The following is a 21,951-nucleotide window of genomic DNA, read 5'->3' as shown; positions in this document are numbered from 1 at the left end:
CACGTGGGAATTGAAGGAAACGAAAATGCATATACAGCTGCCAAATTAGCTTGTACTATTCCATCAACTATGACACATGCCCCAGTTTCAGACTGGATAACCTCAATTGAGCCTCTTAATATATCACGACTGGCATAGATTGGACATCAGTGCCAACTACAAACAGAGGAATATAAAAAGCAAAGTTAATTCATGGATGTCATCTCAAAAAGAAAGAGCGAAAGAAGTGTTACTAACAAGACTATGTATAGGCCATACTAGATTTTCAGACGGTCATTTGATGTCAAATCCACATCCAGACCCAATGAAATGTAGTACATGCCAGACACCAATAACTGTCCAACACTTATTAATCGATTGTCCAATTTGGAACCATCAAAGAAACTTATATTTGCATAACACGACATTGAAAGGCATTCTTGTTGAAGACAAAGATTTTGTATTTAATTGGATCATCATGTTCCTAAGTAAAACCAGTTTCCTAAATAGTGTAAATTTTTTTTCTCAGGATTAATTCCTGAAAACCAGCCAGAGAAGAGCAGTTGTTAGGCTCAGAGGTCTGGATAAACTAATCCTTTATAATAATAATAATAATCAGAAAGCTAAAGCCCCAAAGTATCTGTTAAGTGGAGGTGCTACTGTAATAAAATAACAAAACTTACTGACATTTATTTATAAGTGACACATGAAAGGTGCCCCTTGAAAGTTAAAATTTTCAGGTGTGGGAGCACTGTGATTTGGCAGTCTCATTTGACTAAAACCTTGTGAATTACATAGACAATACATAATCATAAAAGGCCATGTATTCTGCACAATTGCTCTCTGCTGGCACCAACCTGCTGAGTCATGAAAGAAAGACTCACATGCAGATCCTGAGGTCACTTTACAGAATTTTGTAAGTTGTCGCTCTCCCTTACAGCTCCAGTTTGTGTACGTATAGGCACCAATATAATTTTTACATGTGTGCCATACAAGTCTTACATTTACAATTTTCTCTTAAAATTTGCATGAGCAAATTATTAGGGAAATTGGTCTCTTAATTATTTACATTGCATGGGCCTTTTCAGGTTTAAAGATTGGAATAATTAGGGTATAACACCATTCTTCAGGGAAAAAATTTATATAAAGGTGGTGGATGTTTGATAATTTCAAAACAATTGTTAAAACCATTGTTATCTACCAGTGTCAGATTTGGTTTGATACGAAAGAACTGTATCTAATTCTTCCTTACTGAATTTCCTATTGTAAAATCTATCTTATGTCATTTAAAAATTTAAGGGATGTGATTCAGTTACAGATTTTATTTTACAAAAATATTCATCTAGGTTCTTGCTGCTGCTTTTGTTTGCAGAATTTTCTCTTAATATGTTAAATATTTCCTGGTGAATTGACAAATGTCCGTTTTATTTTCCCGAATTGTTGAATTGTTGCTATTCTTCTTGTATTAGAGAAAACGTTGTCCTTACTAAAGATAATTATTTTGGAGAGAGAGAAGAGAGAGAGAGAGAGAGAGAGAGAGAGAGAGAGAGAGAGAGAGTGTCACATTAATTGGACATATTTGACAGCTCTAGTTTTGAGGTTCTCTTCAAATTAAATAAAAGATGAAGAAAAGATATTTTGTTTGTTTAAAGTACATATCACATATGGATTTTGCTAGGCAGTAACTACTGATCACATACAAATTTTGCTAGGCAGTAACCACTGTCTGGTTTGTGGATAGGCCCGGATGTAACACCACTTTGTGTTCAGCTGTCTTCTGATGAAGACTTACATTTTTGAGCTATTGCTGACTAGCCGTTAATCATGATTTTCCCGGTGGGATCTTTCTTTTATTGTTTTGAATGAATATATATATATACAGTTTGATGTCATTAATTAATTGACTAATAATTAATATACAAACCCACTTTTTCTTATAGCCTTGCCAGCTGCCTTTCTACTTTATATGTTGAGGGTCGGCGGCAAGTGTGCCTGCACCCTCTATCACATATTTTTGCCCTTTAACGTCAGGGCGAGACAAGTGTATTTATTTGAAATTTATATTTATGCTTTGGAAATTACTGAGAGGGGTTTCAGAGGTTTGTCCTTTGCTTTTCTTCTGGCATTTCCTCTTCTCTTTCGTCCTTTTGCTAGCTTATTGGACAGAGAGTGGGGGGCGCATGTGGTTTTGTGTTTGAGGGATCTCTCATTTCAGAGAGCGGTGCCTCTGGATGCAAAAGGAGTATCCTTATCTTTTAAATCATATTTTCTTTCTTTTTCAGGCAAACAGTGGAGTAGTTGATTACAGCAGTAGATGGTTGGATATCTCTTTGTGTTGGCCATCCTAACCTCGGAATCGTATGTGTAACTCATAGCATGCTGTGATATTGGTCCTCAAGTGCGTGTACTGTTCCCCTGCTAAAAATCAAATTAATTTGCTGCTGTTATCCTGGAGTTTTGTCATGACAACACTTTCATGGCTGCCCTGTGATTATTAACTCTACTTCTGCTGCTAAAGGTGCCTCATTCTGTAGAAGTAGTAGTCTTGCAGAATTTGGAGAAGTTGAAGAGGAAGAGAGCTCATCAAATATCGTCATCTTCCTCTTTAATTATCATATTTTTCTTCAAACTCCACCCCTTCAACTTTTAAGGCTTTCTGCCAAAGAAGGAGAAGGTAGTCTCCCCACCCCTCCCTTTAGAAGTCTCGTCACGGGACTTCTAAGGGTTTACCTCCTTGAGCTGAGGAGGCAGTTGGGTCTTCCGTTGGCTCACCCGTTTCTTTGGGAACAGGAACAGTCACGCTATCCCCAGGGTCTAGCGTGTCGGGAGCCATAGAAGCGCAAACTTCAGTTCAAACTTCTGCTGCTAGCCCTAGAGGTTCTGCCCATAAGACTAGTTCTGTCTCAGGCACTTGTTCGCGAGATTCCCCGAATACACATAAATCTACGAATTCACGTGCATCTAGAGTCAATGACACGGAGTTCGCTCACCGTCAACTCAGGCATGGAGTGAAAGAAAGGAGTGAGTAGCTCAGGTGACTCACGCTTTGCCAGAGATTACTTGCTACCAAGGGTTGCTGTGACGGTCCCACAGGACCCTTTATTACATGTGTACTCATACCACATAGCAAAATTAAATTCTGTATGTCTTGGACATAACGTTAGCATCCAGTCACAAAAGCTTTCAAATCAAAATGCATCTTTTCAAGACAATTACTCTATGCAGGAACTGCTTCTTCAATTACCTTAATAAGTTTTATGTACAAAATCTACAAAACACATTACGAAAGTTTAACTTCTTATTTGTGAAAGTCTCATTAACAGTCAAAGCATCAGGCACATATTAACAATTATTAAATAACACTCATTAAATATAGACAAACTTGGCAATTTTCATGCAAGGAAATAATACTACTAACAAAATCCTTTTCAACTTTAATCTATTGGTACATAAGTTTGAAAGCTGAATTAAACTGTATCTCCCAAGACATGACTTAGGCAATTAAGTGTAAAAGAAGATATAAATCTTTAAAGAAAGAATAAATTATTTAGAACTCTCACACTGTTGAAAAACATTGTATCATTCAATTTTAATAAAGCTGATACAATAAATCACAAAAGAAGCTAAGGGAAAATAAAAATGGAAACCATAGCAGTTACCAAGTCATCTAGAGATAAAGTACATTGAAAGTATACCGTTTTGACTAACAATGAAAAGTAATTACACACACCAAATACTACAATCTGTTGTTGCCTAAAGTATATGACATCTTCACATGGTTTCACAAAGCAGTTACCCTTTGAAATCCAAAAATTTCTTCTTCTATTTGTTGAAAAAGTAACTGCCAATACTATGGTTATTTCATAATGGTTTTGAAGCAGATTGGTTACAGTACTTAGAAACATTTAAGGCTGCCATGGAAAGAAAAAGTGTGTTACTATCTTCTCTTGCCTTCATTAAACTTTGGCACATTTTACAAATAACTGTTTTCAATTGGGGGCTTTCAACATAAAGATAACTTAATTTTTTCTGAGATATTCTCAGCTACTGTATCATCATTTCACACACACACTTTAACAAGAAGAGAACATGACTATGGCTGCACAAGTCTAGTGGATTGGACAAATTTATTTTACTGGTTATGAAAAACAGGTACTGTAGTTAGAATGAGTCAGAAAATACAGAACAAAGATATTCCAATTTTTTTGGTGTTTAATTGGTATGAAGGACCAATCAGACAATTAAGATTGAAATACAATTAGGTTGAGAAATAAGTAAGAAAGGTTGATTCACATTAGGTAATACCAGTGTAAAACTGAAGAACAATTTGGTTGGGAGAAATAAGAGAAACATATCCAGCAACAATGAAAGAAAGAAATGGACTGTTTGGGGTCCTGCATGAACCACATGTTGATGCTACATTTCCATTGGCATGTATCTGGATGTTCCTACATAGATCTGAGGGCTGTCATTTCCAGTTCTTCCAGAATACCTTGCTAACATTAAAACCCCAGTAATATCACAAGGTGACTATAACACAGCCTTTTATTGTTTACCAGCAACCAAATTATTATATACTATACCTATTAAACAAAAATGATCATTCAAGGAAAGAAGCACTTTCAAATCTCAATTTACAATAATAAAAACAGCAACCTTCAACAATCAGTCAGTCACATATGAATCGTAATAACAATACAATACGCAATCTTACCACAGTCATTTCTGGTTTTTCATTACTTGGGATATAGGAGAGTAATCTTGTTTGTAGGCTACTTCCTCAATATATGCTTTGTTCTGTTCACAACTGTCTGGACAAGAATATACTAAAACGGTGCCCCAGTCGATACTTTTTCCTGTGCTATCAACTTTCAAGTGGACTAGGAGTTGAGGCATTACCTGGTAAAATAATTACAGTTAGGTTAACCAATTCTTTATCAATTTTTTACCACTTTTACATTATCAATGCATAACACTTTCACAATGTCAAATTTCACATTACAACACTGAATCATGCATAAATATCATGTATGTTGTTAGGAACTTGCCATAACTCACCTGAAATTCAAATTCACAGGGTTTACTGCATGCTGGACATGGCGGTATATCTTTTGGCTTATTTTCTGAAGAAACCCATAAAGGCTCCCCTCCACGATCATATCTTATCACCTGGAAATATATATAAGCATTTCTTGTCTTCAGAACAGTCTGCAGATCTAATCTGTAATCAATCTGGAGTTGACATTGAACCTTTACATACCACCTACATTTTTTCAAAAGGACATTGGTTCTTCCTTTGACCCTGGTTACTGTACTTTGTGCCTTACTTTTCATTCTTTCTCCCCTTGGTTTCCTCCAATATAGCAGACAATTTGATTATAACAGCTAAATAGCCCTATGGTAATTTAAAGATTTAAAGATGCACATGCTGTGATGCAGCATTCTAGAGGGCTTAGCTTCCTGGCTGTGGTAATAGTTCCTTGGGAATGGTAATAATCCCTTGGGAAAAGTTAAGACGGTCAAAGCATCCTAGGATTGGTTAGAAATGGAAAGGAGCATACAATTTAGTCCAATGGTCAAGCACAGGGGCCGAAGGGATGCTGCAAAGATTCTTAAGTAGTGCCTGATGGCACTACTCCCCTACAGAGAGTTAGGTTCGGATTATTAAGCCAGCTCAGCATGCAATTCAAGTTCAATGGCATCCACATAATTTTAGAAATTCAACCAAATTACTGAGTTACATTTCTAAACAATTCTTTTGGGTAAGCCCTATGAGCATCTAGATGACACTTGGTGGTCTAGTTAAAATTACCTTATGGTATTAGCGGTATTCTCAGTCTAATCTTAAACTTTCAATTACACAATTTCCCATTTTAAAAAATTATTTTTCTTCTATCTTATGCAGTTTGAATTGTACAAAATGAGTACTGTACATATCTTTCAGACCTTTATCAAACAATGCAATTCAGAAAAATGTTTCAAGTTTGCATTTTCTACTTGAATTGTACTTTTCATACATTGCATTTTTTCCTTTTACTGTTTTGTTCTGCATAGAATTTTTATACAACACAGTATAATATAGTAAGCTGTATAAACAAACAAAAAATAAGCCATCACCTAATAAAACCTAATTTAAAATACTATTTAAAATACTGAGCTGTACAAACAAAATAAGCTTCTTCCTAATTTAAACCTAGTCTCACCAATGCTACCAATATTTAGACTTAAAATCTTGTGACCCCCTCAGTGTCCCAATACAGAAATTTACTAACTTTAAGCATAAAGTTCACAGCTCCTGACATGCCAGACAACATCTGACACACAATTACTTAATGTAGTAAGGGCAATACTTCAAAAAGTAAACTCATAACCAAATAGGTTTAAGTGTGACCCAATTAAGAGCTAATGTCTTCCCACTACTTTACAAAGTCCACTCAATCTTTTTAACCAACCCATTGATCCCAGGCTCATATGATAAAGGTGGAATTTGTTTAAATGCTACCTCTTCATATAAGCAGATTAAATATTAAGAAATCTGCAACCTCTTCAGATACCCAGATCAAATATTGAGAATTTTGCAGTCTATTCATTAATCTTAATAGTACAAGAAATATTCAAATGTTGATATAGTACACTTTTTTTAAACCATCAAAACATTCAACTTTCACTGTCACCAAGAAATGTCTAAAATGATTTTTCATATAAGAGCAGCCTTTCAATTTCAGGTCCAAGGAAGTCCCCAACTAATATCTATGGCAAACAATGTATTCCAGTTACAACTGAATGAGGTTATCAAAACAAATTAAAAATGAATTGTTAGAATGTAGAAAACTGCAACCATCAACCTTTAGTACTAATAATAATAGTCACACTGCAGGCAGTAGTAACCCATCTACAAGGCAAATGCAGTAGAATAATAAAAAGAAAAAAAATTCATGCTGGCTAACTTTGTACACATAATGTGTGGTATCACTCAGACAATTATACTTATGCCATTTCATCCTAACACAACGATAAATGCAAAAAACAAATGCTGTCTCAAAAAGGTAATCTTAAGCAAAATCTTATGCAAAATCACAATTTTTGGAAGTAAATTGTATTTTTCCTAACTATACAAACCTGAGGTCCTTTACATAAGGAATTACCGCCGTTAAATTCTTGAACAAGGTGGTTAGGCAGTAACTACTGTGTGGCAGGCTGGTAGGCTAGCCTGCCCAGATGTAAACACTCCACTTTGCCTTTCGGCCCAGTTTCAGATTGAGGGGTGGCATGAGGTGGGCATGTATGTAAAGGACCTCAGGTTTGTATAGTTAGGAAAAATACAATTTACTTCCAAAAATTGTGATTTGTTCCTACACAATACTATACAAACCCTCGGTCCTTTACATAAGGAAGACTCACTGATTGGTGGGAGGAATATGAGTGAGCCTCTAGAACTGACTGGACTTCTACACACCTAGGCTACTCCTCCTGGTCGTAAGAGCGAGGAGGAGTGCCCTGCCTCTGACAACCTGATCGGAGTATAGGAGCTGCATGATCAAAAGTCAGACTTCTGGGCCTTTTCGAAATGAGTGAGGAATCGTTGCTCATCCAAAAATGAGCTGTGAAGAATATTTAGAGTCAAAGCATTAATGCAAAGTTCTGGGAAGGGTTTGCATTATTGCCAGTCTCCTTCCTCCCCTTGCTAGAGGAAGGAGTGGGATTGCTTCTATGATTCTGATAAGAAACATAAAAAGGATGCTCTATGTGTAAGCTTACCGCATCGATCACCCGACCAGCCAGTGTAAGTTCGATCCTATCCTCAACCCGAAGGAAGAGGAGTGGAAGGTTTGATTGATTGATTGATTGTGAGTTTTCTGGTGTCACAACTACCAGGGTCACCGACGCCAAATACTAAGTGTGATCTTTTAACTTTTATAATATATTAAACAAAATTTTTAATAATTTATTTTTAAAAGATACATATAAATTTGTTTTGAAAAAATTATAAAATAAATTTCTGATAAAAATAAGAATAAAATTCTGATAAAATAAAATTCTAATAAAAAGAATTGTTAATTAATTTGATCAAATAACAATAAAACTTGAAAAAAGGAAAAAAATGTATATACTACAACAGCACAGCTGTCAGATATAGTTGAGAAGACCAGTTCTTTAATAAAAGAGATAACGTTATTAACACACATGCTTTCTCCCAATAGTTTTGCCATGCTATAATTACCACCTGCTTCACTACTATAAGCTAAAAAACTATTCCTAAGTTCCAATATACTGGGACACTCAACCAGCAAATGCCTAACGGTCAGTGGAACTAAGCAATCGTCACAGAATGGCTCATTCTCCCCATCCATCAGATAGCTGTGAGTTACACATGTATGGCCAATACGTAATCTACACAATACAACCGCCCACCTCCTTGGTATTAGGTCATATTTCCAAGGATGTGTCTGACTAGTGATTTCTTTAATTTTATTGGGGCCTACTCTGTCCCACTGAAGTGCCCATAAATGTTGGATGGATTTCCATATATCATAGAATGTATCACGATATGGAATAGGGCATTTTCTCGGTACCAAAGTTTGTGCTGCTGATTTGGCTGGCTTGTCTGCCTCTTCGTTTCCCAATATGTTCACATGGGCAGGAACCCAAGAAAAAGAAACAATGCTCCCTCTATACTGATGCAAGAAGATCCACTGCAAGATCTTCAACACCAAGGGATGATCAGTATTGAAGACTTCCTGGGACTGTAAGACACTTTTAGAGTCACAAAATATTGTGTAGCTACACACTGGGAGTGTTACAATATGTTCCAGTGCTACTAGGATGCCATACAATTCAGCTGTAAAGTTTGAGGCAACATAAGGAAGCGCACCTCTTCGGTTAAAAGATTCGCTAAAAACTCCATATCCAACGCCAGCATAGGATTGGGAGCCATTAGTAAATATAAAACTTGTATCTTTATGCTCTAATACATGCCCTAAACATATTGCCCTCATTTCCTCATCAGATTTATCCCTCTTTGCTCCAGTGAAGTACTACCTGCAGAATTTCACATCAGGTAACCTCCAGACAGGAGTACTGGGATACACAAAAGGCATAATGGGAAATTTTTTAATATTTGTATCCTCTTAAAATGTTTCTAATTCTATAGCTAAAAGGAGTAGGATACCTTGGATGACTTTGGTAAAAACCATTAAAAATATTTCTATTTGCCACAGCGATAGCGTTCAAGGGGCATTTCTCCTGCATCAACTAGCAAACTAGATATTGGTGACGAACGGAAAGCTCCTGTGGCTATACGAATACCTGAATGATGCACTGAATCTAAAATTTTTAAGCTAGATGAGGAAGCTGAAGAACATACTTCACAAACATATGACAGCTTTGATAAGATTAAGGATTTGTGAAGCTTTAGTAAAAGATTTCTATCGGCTCCCCAACTGGTGTGAGAAAGCACCTTCAAGATGTGTAGAACTTCAAGGCTCTTTGCTTTTGTAGGTTTGATATGGGGGACCCAAGTCAATCTACTGTCAAAAACTAGGCCTAAGAAGTGCGCTTGTTCTACACATGGGATTCTACAGCCATACAAATAGAGGTCTGGATCAGGAGGCACTTCCCTGATCTGACAGATTTTAAAACCCTGTTTCTCAGCCCAACTTACAATTTTATTTATTGTTAATTGTAACTTTCTTTCGGCTACAGTCATCCGGGTGGCAGCAAAGGATATTGACAAGTCATCCACAAACAATGTCTTTAAGACCTCTCTTGGAATAACAGCTGCAACACTATTTATGGCCAGAGCAAAAAGTGTTTCACTAGAACACTGCTCTGGGGAACACCTTCTTCTTGTCACCTTTTCTCTGATAGAGTACCGCCAACTTTAACTTTAACCCTTAGAGTGCGACTGTCGCCCCTGAGCGACGACAGACACTTGTTATAGAAGCACGAACGTCGACACTGGTTTACCACCATAGAAAAATGTTTACCCTTAAAATTACTGGTCCACTTTCTTTGATTTACAATAATAGAAAACCTGATGGCAATATCTAGCACCATCTATTGGTGGCATCCCGAAACATAACAATAACAAAAGACCTCAATGTTTACGCCCACCTAGGCAAGAGATTACTTTTATTTTGTTAATTTATTTGTTATAAATTGGTATGTTTTACATATTAATGCATTATTTGTGTTATGAATCAATGCTGGTTGAAAGTAATATTTTGATAAGTTATCACAAGCTTATGTAATAGTAGAATGCAACAGATATAATGGCCAGAATCTAAATGTTATTGTTTGGCCCTTTAACTGGTCATTTAAATATAGCCTTTTAATTGATCGTAAATGTACACGAATATATGAATCAGTAAACTATGTATACTATATTTTTATGTTATGCTGTATAAAGACATATACTTTTCCTCATATACTATATGTGTATGTAAATTATATATATAAATAGAGAAACAGAGGAAGAAGGAGAGAGAGAGAGAGAGAGAGAGAGAGAGAGAGAGAGAGAGAGAGAGAGAGAGAGAGAGAGAGAGAGAGAGAGAGAGAGGAGGATTTGCCTAGTCGAGACGTAGTTGCCAAAGTGTTTTAGGCAGCCTAGGATTCGTGAACATTGTTTGGGAAAGGAAAAAAATGCATTTTAGACGGCTAGGCTTCGTGGACGTTGTTTGGGAAATGATAAATGAGTACTGAATACTGATTGATTTAGCCAGTTTATTTGGAAAGTGTTGAAAAGTTAGTACTGACAGCAATGCAAGCTAAACTCATAACACCAGTCATTATTATTTTTTCTTGCATTTCCTGTCTTGCTTTTGCTTCACACGCACAGCTGTGTAGGTTAGATTACTTTTGGCTTTCCGCTCTAGTTTTTCATTTTTATCTAAGGCAATGATTGTTTTATTGGTTTTTGTATCACTCACACAACTATGTAGCCTATGCTTCCTGTGTAGGTTAGCTTAGTTTTCAGCCTGGAAAAGTTTGAATAAGAGTTACCGTTTGATCAATGGTTAGCTACCACTGATCGAACAGTAACTCTTATCTTGTACCAGTTTACATGGTTTTGCAAATGGATTGTTGGAAGTTATTCAAAAAGGCCACTGATTGGTAAGAAGAGACTGGAATCACCATTATCAAACAGACTCACAGGCAGGCATTTCATTACTCAATTTGTAAACAAAAATCACAAGCCTGATGTATTGTTTGCAGTATAAGTAGTACTGACGGCTGCTTGAAAAAAAAAAAAAAAAGGGCAGTGCAAAAGAAAACAAACGACATATCATTGTGAAACCTGTTCTTTGTGCATTTTGCCAGGTTTCAAAATGTACCATACTGTAAGCAAGTACAAAAAGACCTGCGAATGTAAAAAGCGATAGAAAAATAGTGGTTAGCTGAAGTTTTATTTTAAAAGTTTTCTATATGAAAATACCCATTTCGTTTGAGAAGAGATTTTTTTCCATATATAATGCACTAAATACTTTTTAATTTCATTCCTGTCTATATCATATATAAAAGGTTCTCTCTGTCATTTTCATATAATAAAAATTGAACGGTATAAAATAAAAGTTATACTGCAAGTTCTTTTCCATTCTTTCTTTCAACACTACAAAATCTCAAAAAAGCGATCCGTAAAAGATACCTATTTTACCAAAGAAAAAATATTTTTGTATAGAGTTATTTATCAAGAAATGGTTGCAAATTCAATCCACATGCCTTTTTTTTAATTTTAGCTCCGCAAACAAAATTCTGGGTCAAGAATTGTGTAATGCACTCCAAACTTTTTTTTTTTTACCTTTTTTACCATTTTTTCTATAAAAACAGTATTTTTCAGGCCTTTAATCACATTTTAAGAAAAAATAATGCCAGATATGGAAAATCTAGGTCCTGTTCTTATAGCAAGAGGTATATGAAGTCAATTGGAGCATTTTCATTTTTTTAAGAAGTTTTACGCACCCAGGGGGTAAATTCCAAATGCATATTGACGCAGTCTAAGGGTTAAAATACTACCTACGACGTAAAAATGATTTCACAAATAAAGGTAAACTGCCTTGTAGACCACTATTATGGATAGTTTTCAGAATTCCATGTCTCCAAGCAGTGTCATATGCCTTTTCTATATATACAGTCACATGGTGTTGCTTGGAGGCAAAGGCTTCACAGACAGAGGATTCAAGTTGCAGTAAGATGTCCAGGGTGGAGTGCATTTTTCAAAAACCACACTGAGAAGGTGTTATAATATTGTTGTGCTCTAGATACCACATCAGTCTTACATTTACCATTTTTTCCATCATTTTACATAAACAGCAAGTTAAAGCAATGGGGGGGGGGGGGTAACTTTCTGCACAGAGAGGATCTTTTCCAGGCTTAAGGAATGGTAACACGGTAGCTAATTCCCATAAGCTAGGGTAGCTGCTTTCATCCCATATTCTTTTGATAATACTAATTATAAAAAGTTTTGTGTTCCTTGAAATGTGTTTAAACATTTCATAAGGAATCTCATCTGGACCAGGGGCAGTGTTCTTGCTCCTAGCTAAAGCAGAGTCAAATTCCCTTTCAGAAAAAGGCATATTATATGATTCAGCTTTGTTTAATGAAAAGTCAAGTACCTGTTGTTCTTCCATCATTCTGAAATTATGTCTTGGGGAACTATCTGATTTTTCAGAGACTCGAGCTAAGTGTTCAGAAAACATATTACTAATTTCTGTGGCATCAGTGACATGATTATTATTCACTTTAAGTACTGGAGGAGGATTAGGTGTAAATTTACCCCGAATTTTTTTTTCTTATTTTCTTTCAAATGCTACAGACTGGTGTTCTGCTGTTAATAGAGGATACATATCCGGCCCATGCTTGTCTTCTGGCAGCTTTCGAGGAGTGGAAGGACGAGGTAGGGAAGGTGGAGAGGCCAGTCACTCTCGCATCCTTCTTACCTCTAGAACTGCACACCATAGACAAGATGCAACTTATCCTCTTGAAGGAGCTGGGAAAGCAAACACAACCTGCAAGCATCCACCACCGGTCAAAGGAAATGAGGTTCCAAGGACCTGTGGGCAGGCCGGAAGGGAAAGACAAATAAGGTCGCAATGAAACCATATCTAACTTCCTGTCCGACATATTCTTCGGTGATGACAAGTACCCATCCACTGGACTATCCAACTGCAGAGAAGTCTCTCACGATCTTGTAATATTCGGAGAAAGACGTGTCATCGGACGCTTCTCCAATGGCAATCTGCAGGAGATAAAGACACCGACACTCCATGGTGGGTGTCGATCCTTATGGGTATAACAACACACCAGTAGGACAAGGTAATGACTGATCTGGTTCAACCAATACAAAGTCCACAGCATAGCTCATGACGATCCCAGACGCTTCAACAGCTGCTGACTGACTGCAATCAGTGTGAGTTCTCATGCATATGAGACGTAGTCACATGACACTTGCCTTTTGAAGGGTTATGCCGAGAAATCATACAAATCGTCTATCTTGTTCGCCACCTATGTTGGGAGACGAGATGATGATTCTCTCAAGGCATGTGCCCATCAAATGATAGTCAATTGCCTTCTAGAGACCAAGATCCCTGATAGCAAGACAGAAGTTCTCATAGTAGTTGAATCTCAACTAAGGAGAAACAATACTAAATGCTAGTGAAAAACTAAGGTGAACGCGGACATACGTCTTCACAGTTGAATCGAGAGAAGTCAATTCTCAAGATTCTGAACGTAAAATAAGTCTCGTTGATGACACCAACCAGTGAAGACAGCTTTAATCCCTGTTGTTTTACAGAGGACTGATAACGCTAAACTGCTATTTCATTGCTGTTCGGTGAGAAGTTGGAGTTTGCAATGAAAGCGGAGCGTCCTTCAGTAATGAAAACACAGGAATTTGCTGCCTGAAGAACCGCTTCTCATGGGCTGGATCAGGGAGGACATTTCAATTACTTTGGAAGCAGAGCTGGAAGGACGGGGAACAAGTGAAGTCTTCCGTTATTCATCTACAATTCAGGGTGAACAAAGAATAATTGCACACCTACGAATTACGAGATGTATTTAGAAGACAAACTCAGATTGTCTGAAGAAATCATTCCATGTCATCGCAGCGGCAGGTGCAATGAAGTGGAAGACTAGGCTAAAGACTTCTGTTACCGTAAGGTAAACAGAAAAATGATAACGAGTCTAGTGAGATATCTGTCTGAAAATTCTCGCAACAGCAAAAGGCAATGCAGGAGAGATGGTCATACAAGTATGCGAGAATTCCAGCCAACCAGAGACCTAAGTCTGTGATTGTCGGGCAGAAATTCGATTCGGTAGTCAATCATCGCAGAGGAGGAGAGACAATGCCCAACCGAACTATCTCGGAGAGCCAGCCGTACTGGCTGAGGCAGCAGGCAGGCAGGCAGCCCGTACACCGCTGGCTCTCGCTAACTTGTCATCCTGAGTTGCCAGGTAATCCGTTCCATGAAGGAATGCGTTCAGCTAGAACCATCGAGCACAAGAAAAATATGCTCAAGCTTTTGGATTTTAACCAAAATGGAAGGGAAGAAAACTGTCCTATTCGGTGAATGCAACCGCTGCGGTGTTGTTGTTGTAAACAATACCACTAGTATCTCAAAATCGAAACCGGTAACTCTTGGGAGGCTTGCAAGGCAGTCCCGAGTTGTAGTTCAATTAAGAGAAGATACTATTCGTCTCAGTCACATACCCGTAGAGTTAACTAGTTATGTGCCTACTACTCGGACAATTCATCAGAAGCATGTCGCGAGAGAAATATACGTAGTGTATTTGTAGGTTCCTGTACATTGACCTCCAGCCTAAATTCTCTTCCATTTGAGGAACAAGAAAAAGGACTGGAAGCAGGCCTCCTTCATCCTCTAATGAAGAGAGCGAAGGTGAAGTTTTCCCGAAGGAAGATTTCTACGGTGATAACAGGATACCGAAGACGACTAGTTCAAGCTGAACTGGATGTTCCCAAAACAGTTAGCACTGGAGAGGCATTCAAACTCTCGGTGCTATCCATCCTGAACGGACTGACGTATGTTCGGTAAGATCCTAGGATTGAACCAAAAACATAGTCTCTCGGTTCAAATTCTGAGTAAACTCCACCGAATTCCGCTTATTTCCTTGTTTCATTCTGGTATAACCAAGAAGTAAGGGAAAAAAAAGAGAGGAGGATTGAATGTTATTGCCCGTTCTATCACGGGGGTGACCGCGTACTGAGGCGATGGACCGTCAGGTCCATCGAGGCTGAGCCCCTCCCAAGATATTCTTCCTTCACCAGCAGTACTTCCCTCGAATCCAAGAAATTCCAGGAATTAATGGCTTTGCGAGACTCCCGAGTTCGTAATAACAATTACCGGGAATGTCTGTCTCGACAGTGTGTTTGGAAATTACAGGAAAACCAAAACACTCCTGAGACGCCAGAAATTCCAAGGAATTCGAGCATTCGGCGAGATTCCCAATTATCATAATAAAAATTATCAGGAATTCTCATCTCGCCCCCTCTGTGTTGTGGTCTCGCCCAAGTGTTTGCAGATCGTAGAAGACAAAAACACTCTGAGAGTGCTAGAAATTCCGAAGAATTTTAAAGGCTTGGCGAAACCCCCTGAATTTTGTCACACGATCATTGGGTGGTGGTCCTCCCGATTCCCGTAGAAATCGAGGAGGAATGGGGAAGATCCTTCCTCAATGACGTGGACTTACGTCCGGTAGGACCCGAAGGTCCCTCCAGGAATGCAGTCCCCGACTCTGAATCCTACAGAGAACACTCTGCAGGATCCCTCCCATTCATGTCGTCCCTCCCAGCGTAACCAAGGAAGAGAGGGAATGGGGGAGGAAGACTGGACGCTCTCGCTCACCTTGCCAGTGAGAACTAGCAGCTGGAGAAGCGAGTTATGGGCAGCTCCAAGAGTCTAGGAAAACGTTACTGTCGGGAGAAATCATTTTCCCGAGGAGGGTTAGGAAACTCGCACTGAAGGCGAAATGTCTGCCGCTACCATGACCATCGCCTGGGTGGGGCCGAGTGTGTACCGGACAGGAGAGAGCCGATACCGTCCTCCGACGCGTCCCAGTCCTCGTCGAGGTCGAAACCTCTCAAGAGGACCGAAGGGGGAGCCCAAAATGGTCTCTATGTGTGCAGTCCAGCGGGACTGTCATGTGACGGTAGCGTCGGTCTCGTGCGTCAGGGGAGCTGCTACCAGTCGCGCGAGCCGTCCGGTCCTGGTGGGAGTGACGGTCGGGTGACTGGTAGTGTCCACTAACGCAGTGAGAGCAAGCACCGTCCTCTCGATGCACCACTGTGCCAGGTCCATGACCGGGGGGACCTCTTCCCAGCCTTGCCACGTGAACGGTCTAGTAGGAACGTCACGTCAACCCTGGGTACCGGACGATCGCTGCGTGAGCGATCGCCGGTCTGGCGAGTCACCTGAGCAAATATTACCATCCTTCCGCTCCGTGCCTGGGTCCTGACGGTGAGTGTACTCAGCAGTCTGGGCCTTGGCTGCACGGTCACCCGTAGGTGACTGTACAGTACACTCAGTGACGCTTGTGAACCAGCGGCCGAGATGGTTCCCAATCCAGGAGGTGGAATCTCCGGAGCCGGGAGAGGAGGTACCAGCGGTGGCTGGTACCTCCACTGAGGAAAGGGAGACAGGCCCTGTTCCCGGAGGAATGGGAGGACCAGCGGAAGACTCACCTGTCTCACCAGAGCTAGACAGACCCTTAGAAGTCCCTGTACGAGACTTCTTGGTGAGGGGCAAGGCCACCTTCTTTTTCCTCGGTTGGGGGCCTTGGAAGTCGAAGGGGAAGAGGCGGCAGAAGACGATGACGATGACGATGAAGATGACGACGACACCTTCCTCTTCTTCGCCAACTTCCTCAAGATGGTAGAAGGTTCTCCCATCAGGCACCAGCGCGACCTGGGAAGGAGGACCTGATGGAGCAGCAGTGGAGAGAATGCTTCCTCGAGGAGGGTTACGAAATTCTCGCATGGCAGGTGAAGCATCTGCCACCACCAAGACTGGTCGGTCGCACGAACGTGACCGTCATCTGGGTGGGGCTGAGCATGCACCTGACAGGAGACAGCCGATACCGTCCTCCGACTCGTCTAAGTCCTCGTCGAGGCTGAAACCTTTCAAGAAGACTGGATGGGCACCCTCCACCAGTCTCTGCGTGGACGATCTCACAGGAACGTCACATCAAATCTGGGTACCAGATGATCGCTGCGCAAGCAATCGCCAGTCTGGCAAGAGTCACCTGAGCAGCTCTTACCATCCTTCCACTCTGTGCCTGGATCCTGACAGTGAGCGTACTCAGCAGTCTGGACCTTGGCTGCACAGTCACCCGTAGGTGACCGTACACTCAGTGATACTCGCAACCGAGTAGCCGAGACGGTTCCCGGTCTGGAGGTGGAACCTTTGGAGCCGGGAGAGGAGGTACCAGTGGTGGCTGGTACCTCCATGGTCCCCGTCTTCTTCTTCCCTGAGGAAGGAGAGACGGGCCCCGTCCTGGAGGAACGGGAGGACCAGCGGAAGATCCACCTGTCTCACCGGAGCGAGACAGACCCTTAGAAGTCCTGCGACAAGACTTCTTAGGGGGAGGGGGGCACCTTCTCTTCTACGGCAAAGAGCCTTAGGAGTCGAAGGGGTGGAGACATGAAAATATGATCTCGAAGAGGAGGATGATGACACTTGACGAGCTCTCTTCCTCTTCGATTCCTCCAAATTCTGCCAGACTTCTACCATCAGGAATAAACATCACAGGGCAGCGGCGACAGCTTCGTCTAGTGATGTAACTCCAGGGTAATAGTGGTAAATGAAATGATTACCAGCAGGGGATCAGTACACACACTCGAGGATCGGTATCACAACATGCTCCAGTCACAGGTACAATTCCAAGGTTAGGATAAGCAATACGAAGAGCTATCCAACCAATACTGCTGTAAACACAATCACCACTGTTAGTCTGTAAAATAAAGAAAAAATTATTAAAGTAATGAGGATACTCCTCTCACATCCAAGGGCACCACCCTCCAAAGTGAGAGGAGATCCCCCAAAACCAACACCACACTCTCCCTCTTCTACCATCGTCCAATAGTAAGTGAAAGGATGAAGGAGAAGAGAAATTACCATAAAAACAAAACAAGGACAAACCTCTGAAGTTCCCCTCTGTAATTCTCAAGCGTAAGCGTAATTTTTGGATGAATACATGTCTCATTACAGGATCAATATCACTCACGTTAAATACATGTCTCGTCCTCACGATAAATACATTCCTCACATTATAGGGTGAAAGAATATAAATAATATGTTTATAAGGTTATCACAAAAAATGGGTTTGTATATTAATTGAATTTAATATTAATATCAAACACCGTATATGCATATTTATTTAAAAAACAAAAATAAACTAGAAAGATCCCACCGGGAAAAATTATCAACGACCAGTCAGCATGAGCTCACAAACACACGTCTTTATCGGAACACGGCCAAAAGTAAAGTGGAGTGTTTACATCCAGGCAGGCTCGCCTACCCGCCTGTCAAATGGTAGTTACTGCCTAACCACCTTGTTCAAGATTTTTACGGCCGTAATTCCAACTACGCCGAAATTAATTCCTTATGTAAAGGACTGAGGGTTTGTATATCGTGTAGGAACAAACTATTTCCTTGGCAACTAAAATCTACCGAAAGCACTACTCAAACTTCAAAATTACATTTGGGTTTAAAATTCATTCTATCTTAAAGTTTCATGAAATCCAAACAATGCTTGCAGTCAGTGTAATAGAAAACCAGACAATGGTTTCGGATTTAAAATCTTGCATCATAATGAGACTCAAATAATTATGCAAAAAAGGTACAATTTACTATGGTGCATTAGATGATAAAATGTAAAGTGGATACAAGTGGTCAATGTTGCAGAGCAACAAAAACATTTACAAAAACAGTATTTCAAACACTAAACAAATACAAAGCCCATACTCAAATCAGTTCAACTCTCTATGTGTTAGTTACACTGCTTAAAAGTAAACAGGTTTAACATACAATTTTACAAATAGAATTGATAAATCCTACATACATGCGTACATACGTGCATTCCAAATTCATATATTCAGTAAACACGTGCATCAAATACTACACAGTGGGGGCCCCCCCCCCATATTCGCGGGGATGCGTACCAGACACACCCCCTACAAATAGTTCAAACCTATAAAAATGCTTAAAAAAGCCTATTTTGTCAGTTAAAACTCAGGAAAACCCCACTAAAAATGTTTATACCTGGTTTTTTTTTAATAGTTTAATCACAAAAAGTGCATGTTATGATGAAATTGATAAAAAACAGGAATTTGCAGATATTTCTCATAGAAAAATACAGCGAATAAGCAAATTTCCTGCGAATAATAGGGGGAAATGTTCCAGAGGGAAATCCGCGAATGTGCGAGTCCGCGAATCCGGAGAACGCGAATACAGGGAGTCCACTGTATATCAATATTTGAAGAATGTGCAGTCATGCATCATTGTTCTCTTAATCCAATGTCCATCAGCAAGAAATATAAATACAGACTTTCTGTAAACTCATGTTACTATCAATCTAGTATATTTTCAGAAAAAAATAAGTGTGCTAATGACAGGTAAGGAATTAAATTTTGTCCAAAGAAAAACTCAAAGGGTACATGAATTATTCAAGAGCAAGTCAATTTCCATCAGTATTACACAATCTTGATTACTACACATTCCCAAGCTCCAAGACGATTCTTATTCCCTGGTAAAAGATGCCAAACACTACTCCATATTACCTACCTGGTCTTCATATTCTTTGATGCGAGTTCTAAACCTCTGGAACTGCTTGTCAGTTTCCTTCATTGCCATCTTAAGAAGGTCTTCCGTATCAGGATCTAGTAGGAAATATGTTTCATGAATTTCTTAAATTCACTATTATCTGATATGAATATATTGCATCCGATAACAGAAGCAAACATTAAATCTTGCAAAAAAATATTAATCTTTTATATAGTTATACACAACAAAACCCGATAAAAGATGAATGGCACACATGTGCCAATGTCTACTGTTATGGTTCCACACACACAAAAAGAAGTATAATTAAAAAAAAAATCATACCAAAATTCCGTTTATTCTAATTCTCTGCAGGATGTGATATCTAAGAGTAAACAACTGCAAAATCTTGCCGCATCTCTGGAGCTACTAAATCTCTGATCTTGTATAATTCTCATAGTACAGTCCTTTTCCTTTGCTTATACACACACATTAAATAGTGTCTGCCATACTCTATGCACTGTCTTTTCCTCATACATCTGACAACATTGATATTACAACTTTCATTCTCATCACATGTACGATAGAAGGGAAGAGAGTCTTCAGCTATGTCAAGCTATGAGGTCATTCAAAAATAAAACTTTTTTTTTCATCTAGGAAGGTATCATAGCTTAAGTACCATGACTTTACACTTTTTTGGATTACAGTTCTATTGCTTGAGAACTACTCACTCATATTTTTCTGTCCAAAGTGGCTATCCTGAAGGGTACCTTACTTTGCATGGTGTGTTGTCTTTGCCATGTTGACTATTTTATTCTGACATTTTATTATCCATTGCTTGGTTTTGACCAGAATGAATTTTCCAGATAATCAGCTTTTATTCAGGAGCAAAAAGGTAATGAACTCAATACCTGTGGTGACTGAATACAAATCTTTTAGTGGTTTAGCTAACATCAGCCATTTCATAGACAAAATAAGCTCTCCTGATTTTCCAAAACTAATGCTTCAGACTTATTCCATTGACTAATAGAATGCCAAACGCCTGACCTACATGACTCACACCCAAGATTAATACTACCCACTAAGAAGCATATGGGCAGCATAACCAAAACAAAACAGCTTGGTTAAGTAGTCAGATCAAACAGGACCCTGATACATATCATGTCCCTGTATTCTGATCTAGTTTCACTCCTTTTGATGATGAGGACAATAATCCTTTCTTATACAACTTAGGGATTTGGTGTTTTAACTGCAATTTTAAAAAAAATTCCAATAATTCCATAAAAGAACAGGGGTTTTATTTCATCTTCAACCTACAAAAAATCATATTAGTTCTTCATAGTCTTTATTCAATGACCACTGGACACACATTGCACACATGGCAAACAGCTTCAGCATTCAACATACTCACAATGGACATGATGATGCTTTGAACATCAAAAGTTACAAAAACAAAAAAATCACTTAACGCTTACTGGTCGGGTAAATATATCGATATTCAGCTCCTCAGGCTGGGTAAAGTTTGACGTCGGCCAGTTTACGAAAAAAAACACATCGATGGAAAGAGAAAGACATGCAAATGTAAATGGTGAAAGAAAATATTTTTTTTTAAATTTTCCCTACCTTCCAAGAGAAGTTGAAAATGACTATTCACAACCCTTTGTGGGGCCTCTTTTACAAGACAATCGTGAATTTTACCAACTTATATGTTTTTTTAAGGGTTAAAATTATTTTATCTCAATTTTATCTACGGTTGTGTTTGATGGCATACGTTTACCGGAGTTTTATCCTTGTAGCCAATGCACAATAATAATTTGTTTGTTTGTTTGTTTGTATGGTGCTTTTACGTTGCATGGAACCAGTGGTTATTCAGCAATGGGACCAACGGCTTTACGTGACTTCCGAACCATGTCGAGAGTGAACTTCTATCACCAGAAATACACATCTCTCACTCCTCAATGGAATGGCCGAGAATTGAACCTGCGACCACCGAGGTGGGACGCTAATACCATACCAACCACGACGCTGAGGCGCTCACAATAATAGTCATTAGCAGCTTGAACAGTTTTCTCGGCTTCAGTTATAACTAGGTTTAAATTTAACAGTATATTTCCCGATTGATCTTTGATCTATAGCAAATAAAGTTATTAATTAAGATATTTCAGTTCTATTCTACATAATGTCGTTTATAACAACTACAGTA

General features: G+C 39.2%; 1 protein-coding gene across 1 annotated transcript in view; it reads right to left on the bottom strand.

Annotated features, from left to right (window-relative positions):
• Positions 1 to 3,398: 3,398 nt before the first annotated feature.
• LOC135214458 (programmed cell death protein 2-like) overlaps positions 3,399 to 21,951 on the bottom strand; it is a 101,452-nt gene continuing 82,899 nt past the window's right edge. The window contains exons 7-9 of the mRNA XM_064248781.1: positions 19,773 to 19,867; positions 5,038 to 5,148; positions 3,399 to 4,878 (exon numbers count right to left, since the gene is read on the bottom strand). Coding sequence (XP_064104851.1) covers positions 4,699 to 4,878; positions 5,038 to 5,148; positions 19,773 to 19,867 — 386 coding nt within the window. The 3' untranslated portion in view covers positions 3,399 to 4,698. The remainder of the gene's footprint in view (positions 4,879 to 5,037; positions 5,149 to 19,772; positions 19,868 to 21,951) is intronic.

This window comes from Macrobrachium nipponense, chromosome 45 (assembly GCF_015104395.2).
Source record: "Macrobrachium nipponense isolate FS-2020 chromosome 45, ASM1510439v2, whole genome shotgun sequence".
In the NCBI taxonomy this organism is placed as follows: Eukaryota; Metazoa; Arthropoda; class Malacostraca; order Decapoda; family Palaemonidae; genus Macrobrachium; species Macrobrachium nipponense.
The sequence above is the reverse complement of the archived record's forward strand: the minus strand, read 5'-3'. Positions and strand labels throughout refer to the sequence as shown.